Source organism: Lingula anatina, chromosome 8, assembly GCF_051362555.1.
Source record: "Lingula anatina isolate TDL-2025a chromosome 8, LinAna3.0, whole genome shotgun sequence".
In the NCBI taxonomy this organism is placed as follows: domain Eukaryota; kingdom Metazoa; phylum Brachiopoda; class Lingulata; order Lingulida; family Lingulidae; genus Lingula; species Lingula anatina.
Genome location: NC_141774.1, coordinates 19,853,840 through 19,864,809, shown reverse-complemented (window position 1 = coordinate 19,864,809; position 10,970 = coordinate 19,853,840). Strand labels below are relative to the sequence as shown.

The 10,970-nt window shown below is 39.4% G+C and overlaps 1 protein-coding gene across 1 annotated transcript; it reads right to left on the bottom strand.

Moving 5' to 3' along the window:
* Positions 1-5,742: 5,742 nt before the first annotated feature.
* Positions 5,743-10,523, bottom strand: LOC106179588 (uncharacterized). The gene is made up of 5 exons (XM_013563300.3): positions 9,985-10,523; positions 9,034-9,226; positions 8,445-8,681; positions 7,355-7,566; positions 5,743-6,289 (listed from the first exon to the last, which is right to left on the bottom strand). Exons 1-5 carry the CDS (start codon positions 10,315-10,317, stop codon positions 5,966-5,968), a joined length of 1,299 nt encoding a protein of 432 aa, XP_013418754.2. The 5' UTR covers positions 10,318-10,523; the 3' UTR covers positions 5,743-5,965.
* Between the last annotated feature and the right edge of the window lie 447 nt (positions 10,524-10,970).

The window sequence follows — 10,970 nt, the reverse complement described above, 5'->3', positions numbered from 1 at the left end:
AAATTGCTCTCACGCCAGAGATAGGAGAGGGCTGAGCAGCAATAAACGTTGACAAACGAGCTACCACTGTTACGCTTATGAAGTCATCTTAACGACGCCCTGGGCTAGGAATTGATACGGAATCCCCGTGGATGGAAGTTTTGTCTACAGGCGCTAGATGGCGCTATGCTACAAAGAACCTTTCTCTCTCACGCTCTCTCTCTCTCTCTCTCTTTTGGTCAAAAGACAACCTGGTTTTTATTTCATTTTCCTCTTCTATTATTATCATTCATTCATTCATTCATTCATTTATTTATTTGTTTAATAAATGTGGTTGAAATTTAATTCACAGATATGTATGCATATCTATAAAAAAGCTGCCCCTAGTGAAGAACTGAAAGGAGTAGACCCTATCTAATATAAGGAGTGTTGGTTTGGGTCAACAGATGGCGGTAGGATAGCACTATTGGGAACTCCAGTTTGTCCAATTGTGTGTGTGTGTGTGTGTGTGTGAGAGAGAGAGAGAGAGAGAGAGAGAGAGAGAGAGAGAGAGAGAGAGAGTACATGTATGTGTGTGTGTGTGAGCGTGTGTGTATGTGTGTGTGTGTGACATACCTGGTGAGATGTTGCTAGCGTCTCCACCCTGTTATCAATGACAACCATCCGAGATGGCAACAAAGTCTCACGACTCACGAGCATAACATCTAGTGAGGTTCAGCAGGATTTGAAGGAGAGTGTGCCGAGTCATAAAATGTAGATGAGCGAGTTAGTGAGCCCGGTGCAACAACAGATGCATGTGTAAGCTAACATTTGGGGCATGTTCAACCACGGATATTTCTGTGGTCATTTCCTCTTCAGTTCTGACTAGTTAGAGTTTATAGCACAGCAGTACGGATTCAATACGTTTTGCGTGCCACTTCTTTATTCTTTACTAAGACAGCATACACTGTGCAAAGATAATCATGCCCTAAACTACCATAATTTCGCACCTTTACCGATCCAGTAACTTATAACTCTCGTTTTATTTTATATGATTTCATGTCATATGAATATCTACATATGAAATAAATCATTCCCGGATATTAGTTTATTTTTATTGTGCTAGTTCATTTAAATAATTTTAAGATGTCAAAAAATCTCTTCTGTCCAGTAATTGATTGTCAAAACTTCACTAAGGATCTTAGAAATGAGATAAGACATCTAACTAGGAGCGTTTCGAGCAGGCCTATCAATGAAAGTGATCGAACTTGAATTGATTCAGTAGCTTTTCCGGTATAACAGCACGTCATACCACCTGTTTACCGTGTTCAGCGGAAAAAACGATATCATCTCGGCCGAATTATTTACCAATCATGTTTTACTCAAAATTCCCAATTTATTTCTTAAATGAAAATCGCACCAGTAATTACACATTTGCAGTTTTTTTTATTCCCTCTTCTAAAGGACTAGCTAAAATTAAATCACGCCTGTTCTTAACCGCTTTTGATCCCGTTGTACTCTTTAATATCATAGGTAAAGCCAAAATTAATCTAATATAAAAGAATCTCCGAGCTCCGTGTCGGGTTTTCAAAGACGGTCACCTGTACATCATAAACTTTCCCGTTCATGATAAACCATGGTCGTGGACTGGGGTTGCGTGGGATGAAATACGGCACCCCGATTATCGATAGGGATAGCAGATATATACATATACATCCAATCTGGCCGTCTCGTGACAAGGTTGGAAGTTTCCATCTGATCACATCATGTCAACGTAGCTGCCGTGGCTCCGTGGTAACTCTGCTGCCTAGGACACAGGCTCAGGCTGTAACTTGTGCGCTGGTTCGAGCCCCAGTCGATGAAATGTCATTTTTTTTTTTGCCAGAATTCAATTTTAAAAATTGCGATTGGTTAATTTAAGAGGAAACTTGTACGTAGGGAGGGTGGGCTGGTCAGTCACGGCGCAGTCGGTAGCGTGCTTGGATGCAAATGAAGAAACCAAAGCGTCATCAACCATGGTAACACAAAGTCACGAGTTCGAATCCCGGATGAGGCACGTCAGTAGTCCACAACGACAACCACCGGGCCCCTGATACGGTATAACATCACGTCATGCATACCACCTGTTTACCGTGTTCAGCGGAAAAACGATATCATCTCGGCGAAATTATTTACCAATCATGTTTTACTCAAAATTCCCAATTTATTTCTTAAATGAAAATCGCACCAGTAATTACACAGTTGTATTTTTTTTATTATACCCTCTTCTAAAGGACTAGCTAAAAGTGAATCACGCCTGTTCTTAACCGCTTTTGATCCCGTTGTACTCTTTAATATCATAGGTAAAGCCAAAATCAATCTAATATAAAGGAATCTCCGAGCTCCGTGTCGGGTTTTCAAAGACGGTCACCTGTACATCATAAACTTTCCCGTTCATGATAAACCATGGTCGTGGACTGGGGTTGCGTGGGATGAAATACGGCACCCGGATTATCGATAGGGATAGCAGATATATACATATACATCCAATCTGGTCGTCTCCATGACAAGGTTGAAAGTTTCCATCTGATCATCTCATGTCAACGTAGCTGCCGTGGCTCCGTGGTAACTCTGCTGCCTAGGACACAGGCAGTAACTTGTGCGCTAGTTCGAGCCCTAGTTGATGAAATCTCATTTTTTTGCCAGAATTCAATTTTAAAAATTGCGATTGGTTACTATAAGAGGAAACTTGTACGTGGGGAGGGTGGGTGGGTCAGTCACGGCGCAGTCGGTAGCGTGCTTGGATGCAAATGAAGAAACCAAAGCGTCATCAACCATGGTAACACAAAGTCACGAGTTCGAGTCCCGAATGAGGCACGTCAGTAGTCCACAACGACAACGACCGGGCCCTTGATTCGGGATGTCGCGAGAATGAGCGAGAACGAATGTGGGCTCTCGTGGGTCCTAGCAAATTACCTTTTGCATAAAAATTAACCTTTTTCATCTTTTGCGGAAATACGAAGTGCGCATGACAGGAACCGCGCGCCACAGGGGTCATAGTGGTCCTCTGCTGTTTCCAGCATGGCAATGCTAGGTGTAGATGATGTACAAGGTGCGCATATAAAAAGGTCGTATGAAGCGTGCATTGCTTTCTGTCAAACTAAAAAGGTGGCTGAAGCACAGAAACGCGTAAACTGTAGGCAAGAAACAGCTATTTGGACGGAGAATCAAGCAATTAAATATTTTCTTTCTCAGTTTAAATACGATGCGCTTTACAACTAGACTTCACCTAAGCGTCCGAGCCTTGGCTGTACTTTCCATAGTGATGACGAACTAAAGCTTTGGAGTTCTTTTAATGCTTCCGATAATAAAGATTTGCGAAAGAGACTCGTTATTTTTTTATATATAAAATCAAAATAGCCAGTAGACTCGTACACAGCTTTCAAGAGTGTGGACAGGTGCGCAGGCCTACGTCTTCACAATTTTGTACATGTATATATGCAAGCTGTGGCGATATCACCTCATGTACCGGCAGTGTCAATTCATTACGATTTTTATGTCTTGTTTGAAGGATATCTTAAGAGATTTTTAAAGTGATAAAATGAAAAGATTTCCTGCATTGTTTGACTCGTAGCTACTGTGTATACAGGTAAAACTGACACGCAGATCGTTCGTCGGTGAACTGATTAAATCGTTTGGTACCTGATAAGGCATCAGGTGTTACTTGTTCAATTGTTCGGTAATGCCCCTATTTCACACAGACAACAACTACGACCTTTCCTCTGTAATTAAAACCTTTTAAGTGTTAAATAGGTGAGACAGGAATTCTCAACTCTTTCCCAGACGATAATTAAAGTTTACCGTGTCTTACTCTAGTATATGTACAAAATTTACGACAGGTAAAAAATGTCAGCCTTTCGGTCTGACAAGTATGAAAATTTTGTCAAACTGAAACAAAAACAAAATTATGGCAAGAGGCCAAATTATTTGACTTTTAAGTGTTTTCATGCGTATTTTCATCGTTTTCAATCACAGACAATTAAATCATTCAAATAAAGTGTTTCCCACACATTTCATACTTTTCCACTATCTAAGACAGTTAAATATAGGTAGGCCTACTTTAATACTAAGCATATTTGTATTACTTTACAAATACGTTGTTGGATTATGTTTTTTATCCATTTTGTCTTTACCATACATGTATTATGTACGCGTAGCTTACAGAAAGGCTTTTCTGCATTTTTTGTATTTTCCAATTCTCTTGTCATTGAGTTCAGAAATAAATAACTTTTTATTTCGCCAATAACGCGTTCAACAAGAGCCGATTTACTTTCTTCTTCGTATGTCTCTGTTGATCTTGATATATGAGCCCCGTTTGTACAAATCAGTAATACGTATACGGGACTGAATACATAATAATAAAAATTTTATTAACGTCTCAGGTAAAAAAAAAATAGAACCCACCCTGCTAAGGGTTATGAGAGACTAAAACCTGTGATGGGCCTACAACATTTAAAATGATCACTTATCAATAAAACACACACAAAAAGGATATTACATACAAAACTTTTCAAACCTTCTCTTTGTTGTTACACAAAAAGTCGTGAAAGTTCTTGAATTTTTTGTAAGTAGAATCCCCGTGTAAAACTTCACAGCTTTTACTTTCTTTTTCCATAATCTCATGCTTGAAGTCTTTTCTTAATTTTTAGGCCCCGGCCTATTCTTCAATTTTTTCTTCAAATCTTTATAATGTTTTTTTTTCTCGCATTTTTTACCCCCGAGTTCTATTTGCCGATAGTTCGTTATATCCGTTGTTTAACTAAGCATTTCTGTATTTTATTAAAGCACCGTTGATCTCCTAATATTATAGTTTTTCTTCCCGAAATGTTCAGCGCAAACGCGGTGCCCTGCTTTTGATCCAAACCTGCTATATTTTCCTTTCTTTCTACCATATTTTTCATTCTAACGGGTTTGTTGGGAACTTATTAAACCTCATGTGTCGATCTCGCTTACTGTTATTGTAGTAGCGGGACAAAAAGCACGTAAACCCAGCCATGGTTTTTAGCACCGCTGTAAGTGTTTCGACGTAGCAGGGCTCCCCTACCCACAATGCAATTTCAATTTCCGGAAAAGATGAAAAAGGCTAATACGGTATGCTACTGAAAGTTACCATGAAGTGATCGATTTAAAACGCCATTAGCATAAAGTCTGAGAGATCAATAACATTTCTTCTGTTGGTGCTGATTTGGAAATTGTCATTGACCTTCGTCCTTTATTACAAGCTCCGTGTGTACACCATTTCATCAAACTGGGTTTTCTTTTCTTTGTGGGATTATCAGAGAGAATCTTTTAAATATTCATTTTTTACAAAAGTGGCGTCGCCTCTATTGCTTTAAACAGGCATATATTTCCTCTTTTCATGCCCCTCCTTTCCTGTCTTGGGCCCTTGTTGCTCAAGATTGTTCATATCATCATACAATATCCGGGGCAAGTCCGAAGTCGACATTTGAAAGAGTAAACATTACTCAATTCTAAAACCGCCCAGTTGTGAACAGCCGTGGACTTCATCGTGCTCTATAACGTCAAAGGTGAAACCAAACATTATCTCAGTGCAAAACAAAATGAAAATAAAAGCATCTGAAGTCATCTAACTAGGAACGTTCCGAGCAGGCCTATCAATAAAAGCGATCGATCTTGAATTGATTGAGTAGCTTTTCCGGTATAACAGCACGTCATGCATACCACCTGTTTACCGTGTTCAGCGGAAAAACGATATCATCTCGGCGGAATTATTTAGCAATCATATTTTACTCAAAATTCCCAATTTATTTCTTAAATGAAAATCGCACCAGTAATTACACATTTGAATGTTTTTTATTCATGTTTATTTATTTAAATTTATGTTTTTTTATGATGAACTTACGTGCTCAACCGTTTTAACCGAAACCTTTAACATTGCCCCTCAAGATAATGCCGTGTACTCAGTCCCTTGTACATATATGCAAATATTTCATTAAAATGTCCAAAATCAACACTGTATGTTAAAATACTGAATGTATTCTTTAAAATGCTCGTATACTTCATCTTTCGTAAGGCCATATTTACTTAAATCATATTTGTGGCGGCCATGTTTGTTTTGCGGGTTTTCCTGGACGTATCTCTCCATTCTCTCTCTCCCGTAATTGGTTAAATTCAGGCCAAAGTGCCCGTATATCCGCTTTACAATATCCATTGGTGACGCTACCAGTTCGGCATAGGCTATGTCAATAAACCGGTGCTCTTCCTCGGGATGATCCTTTCTGAACTTCAATATTTCTTTTCCGCCGTGGCCCCAAGGGAAGTAGAGTAACTCCTGGAATGAAGTTTTTTCAATTGTACTAAATCAAAAATTGAATCAATAAACTGATATTTAAACCTAGTTTACATTTGCCCTGGGCGCCGCACGAAGAAAACATATACGAATTTCTGTACGATTTTTGACACCGTAAGGACTACGGCGTTTACATTATCTGCCGGCGCTGTGCCGTTTTTCCAACATGACCTTGATGTCACAAGGGGAAAAGTCGGTTTTCGGCTGAAAAGTGATCGTACGGAGCCTTTTCAGTATTATATTAGTGCTGCTGACGCACGTCTTCCGTGTGGTTTCTTTGAAGAGTCAGCAGCATGCGGTTTTTTCATCCACTTGGTCAAAACTCACAATTTCAAATTTATGCAAGTGAATTACACAAAGTTGCAAACATCTTTACTATCGTTATGTTGCCTCCTAAACCACCATAGAAGGAAAGAAGAGAGACCAAAAACAGGTTCAACCATTATCACCATCATCGCAAGTCCACTGCACAACGGGGAACTGTGCAAAGCAATCTATGATGAAGCTACGGTCTACGGTTTCAAAAATTTGTGAAAAGTTTTAGCTCGAAAAAAAGCGTAGAGGCTAGGCAGGCCATGACTCTGTACGATTTTATACGATTTCGTACGTCCAACGCCTGCCTCCGCACAGACAAAGCACTAAAGGCATTTACATGCAGTTTGCCAGCACTGCACGGTCATCACATGGCAAATGTAATGTAGGCTATACAATGCAGCATGTTAGGTCTATAGATCACTGAAATAATAATACAAACAGGAGGAGAACTTTTCAAATCACTAGGTCTATTTAGACTTTTCCTTTATAACATTCATTTATTCACACATAGCATTTAAGTCGGATATCTGAGAAAAAAGGGCCGTGTGGAGGATGAGACGAAACGTCTCTATCTATCTCTCCTTTTGTTCTCTACCCTGGCCTCTCTTTCTCTTGTCCCCCCCCCCCCCCCCTCACTCTCATTCTCTCTCTCTCTCTCTCTCTCTCTCTCTCTCTCTCTCTCTCTCTCTGGACGCATCAAAAATGTAAACAAATGGCTCAAAATAAAAATACCTTCCCCAACGCTTTCCTGTCAATTGCAGTAGAACCATAACCGTAACTCTCTCTGAAAGCTTCAACGACAGAGCAGCTGGACGCCATGACTGCCACCGGATCTCGGTACGTGTGGATGAAGACAGCATCAGGGTAAGCATCCAATATGGCCTCTAGGTATACGCTGTGAAGGGAATCTTTCAGAATCACGCGGCGGTTTTCGGGGGTTGAGTCTATGACAGAGACATAGACAACGACAGATAAATATACTTATTAAATAATCTATTAAATAAAAAAATGTCTGTGATGTAATTACAACTATACACACGACCTTATTTTCAGCAGCGAGAAATATAAACGCCGATATTTTATATTTTCGAGAGGATTTTTATTGTTTTAAAACAGCAAAAAAAAAAAAAAAAAAAAAGATGCATCATTGAATAAATACACGAAGGAAAAATCTCATTTTCGGTATCTAGAATGATAATTAAAGGGATAATAACTCTTCGTATGAGATCTAAATTTCACAATAAAAAACATTGTGAACAACTCACAGAAATATAATATATTCTGTTTTACGACAAAAACATAAGTTATAGCTATTATTCTGATATCTGAGCTTGTGTTTAGGCCTCGTGGCCTCCATTGAAGGCTATACTCTGTTATAATCTCTTAAGAGATTATATATATATAAAACTTTTTAGACAAAAAAAAAAAAAAAAAACAAAAAAAAAAAAAAAAAAACAGGGACTAACTTTATTAGCATGTAAAAATGGATTCATTAACCATTGGTTAGTATGGGAAAATTGTTGTTAACTCCAGGAAAATTCATTTTTTGGCCAAGACGAAGAGTTATTATCCCTTTAACGATCAAAATACCGTTAAGGACACTGTAACCCTTATTATCATCCAGAAAACGATAATGACTTTTATCCTGCATCTAATAATTCAATAATGCATCTACTAGTACCTTTGTGCTGATTTAAAAGAATGAAAAATCCCTCGAATAATCAATCATCCCCTGACATTGCACCGGCACAGACTGCATCGCTTAGGTAAAAACAGGTATATCATCTATGTGAAAAGGTTCTAAAACACCCCATAGTCTCACCTGAATCCCTGCTGAGAAATATCAACTGAAGCTGTTTCTTGTGCAGTTGATACATCTCCGCCATTTCGTCTTTGGTCCTTGTCAAGACCCAGTCCAAGTAACCGCTGTTATTTCTGGTAAAAACGAAGTATGATTTGAAAATGCCCGTGTTGTCAAGCAAACGAAAGCATTCATATGGTCCCTGGAGGTTGATGTTGTGTGCTGCCTTCAGAGAGGGGAGGTTCCGGTACACGGAGGCTGGAGAGAGGAGATAACAATATTGTTTATGAATATTATAATATATTATAATATATTATAATATAATAAATTACGTTAATTGAAGCCACTTGCATTATTAAGTGACCAAAGGGTCGCAGGCAGGGATCCAAGGGGTTCAGAAAAAAACGCCACTTTTGAGTTCAAAATCAAAATTTGTTTTATGTTTTGTGCCATTGCTCAAGGTGGGTCAATAAAGAGGATAAAAAGGTCGACATTTTCTGATAAAGACCCCCAGTTAAAACTGATATCTACGGGACTGACTGATAACCTCAACACTACACTTAACCCCATTTTTTCTCTTTCGATTAGTACTAGTTGAAAATCGCAATACCTAGTTGGCGTTCGTATGTTCGAGTACGTAGATCCTCGTGTCCTAGCTTACTGGTGCTGCCCTCTATAACGGGGCACATCACTTCATAGTAGTACGGAGAGGTATTTTGTGGGTCCTGGTTCAGAAGGGCTTGCAAATATGTGGAACCAGTTCGTGCTGATCCAATGATGAAGATTGGTTTTGTGATTGGGCACTGTGGAATTGTTAAAAAAAAGACAAATGTGATATTATGATTTCAATTAACCAAGTGCAACAGTTGCTAAAGCCCCCTTTACACTGGACGGCGTCCTTTCTGCCTCCCTTAGTACGGTCCCGTTTGAGAGTTAAAAAAAAACAACAAAAAATAAATAAAACTTCACGTGCCGACAACAGTTACTGGCCGGTCATTGAGTATTCAGTCTGCGACCATAGAGGTGCTTGTGCCTCCTTTTTACGACCACAGCGATGCCAGTTTCATGATCGCACAAAGGACGCAGAAAGGACGCCGTCCAGTGTACAGGGGGGTTAAAAGAAAGTTACTTCATTTTCATATCCACATGTACCTGTCAATTCTCTGAAATACAAGAGAAGAAATATTTGTTTTATTGCTTCGTGACGCTACTAGCTGCTGAGTATACTTGCACATGCATAAGTACTAGCATTATGACCCTTAACAAAATGAAACCTTTTATAACAAAAAACCTGATGAAGTTATTTGGACATCTACGTGTCTCATTTTTTCTACCTTTTTCAAATTTCACGCCACAAGACGAAGTGTCTCTCTTTGTGTTTTATCCATGCAGAACTCGTGTGTCGAATTTCTACCCTATCTGTTCATCATCCAGTGTTATTTCTCGTTTTACAATAAATAAATAAATAAATAAATAAATAAATAAATAAATAAATACCGTTTCACACACGTAAACGATCAATATATATAAACATATAACAGTACGTCACATGCACACGTACCTTGGTCAAGTCAACAGATGCCAAGTGCTTTGATATTGCCAAGCGATTTCGGAGAATCTCTGTCCATCTTGTTTCAATAACCTGCCTCCCGGCCAAGGTACACGTCTCATCTTCACGAAAACATTTCAAAAGTATGGTGAATCCTTCGTACCACCAGCGACGAGTTAGAGTTTCCGACAGCAAGAGACGACGGTCTTCTGGAGGGAATTTTTTTAACAGACTCTCCTCGGTAAGCGGGATGAGTCGCCTGCCTAAGAAAGTCTGGCAAAACCAATCAAGAAATAAAAGAAAGTACTGTCTGGCCAACACGAAAATCCTATTAAAAGTCGTCATTTTTAAGGAGGGGTCACATCAAACGTAAGGATAATTGTACCAGGAAATAATTTTGGAAATCGGAGTGGCGGTGAATCCCTCAGCAACCGGCGGATGTTATAACAGTCACGTAGGCATCAAGTGCGGCTGATATGGAGAGCATTTCAAGACAAGGAATGCAAAGCGGACATTCACCGAGGTCAACGTCCTAAACGTGGCACACCGTCATTGGTCAGTAGCAAAATCTCACCTTTTTATGTATATGGAGTCCCCCGTTATCGCTGGTAGCTACTGGTGCACGCTGTTTCTTTGCATGGGGTGGGTGGGTGGATGGATGGGGGGGGGGGGAAGTTTGTGGTGACATTGCATTCCTCGCAGCTGGCAGCATCTCCTTTGAAAATTGGCGGAATGAAAGTTGGGTCGGGAGTTGAGTTGGACGCTGGTCATTTTGAGAGTGGCTGGTCTCATCCGATGTTAAGGTCTAACGGTATTAATTTATTTCAAACCCTGCAACGTTGTAATAACCTGCCGGTTCTGTTATTCAGGTTCTTTGATTCTTTTTCACCAATAAAACAACTGAGACAGGCAGGTATGGTTTCTGCTACATGAGTTATTCATGAAAGTTCATTTGAAATGTAAATTATGATAGAGTTTAAAAGTAGCGACTGAGTTAC

What these genes read in the sequence shown, in the direction of transcription:
- LOC106179588 (XM_013563300.3), bottom strand. Translation starts at nt 10,317, where the DNA reads ATGACGACTTTTAATAGGATTTTCGTGTTGGCCAGACAGTACTTTCTT. An exon ending in CATCTGTTGACTTGACCAAG is followed by an intron (nt 9,227 to 9,984) that starts GTACGTGTGCAT and finishes ACAATTCCACAG; the next exon opens with TGCCCAATCACAAAACCAAT. An exon ending in AACATACGAACGCCAACTAG is followed by an intron (nt 8,682 to 9,033) that starts GTATTGCGATTT and finishes TCCTCTCTCCAG; the next exon opens with CCTCCGTGTACCGGAACCTC.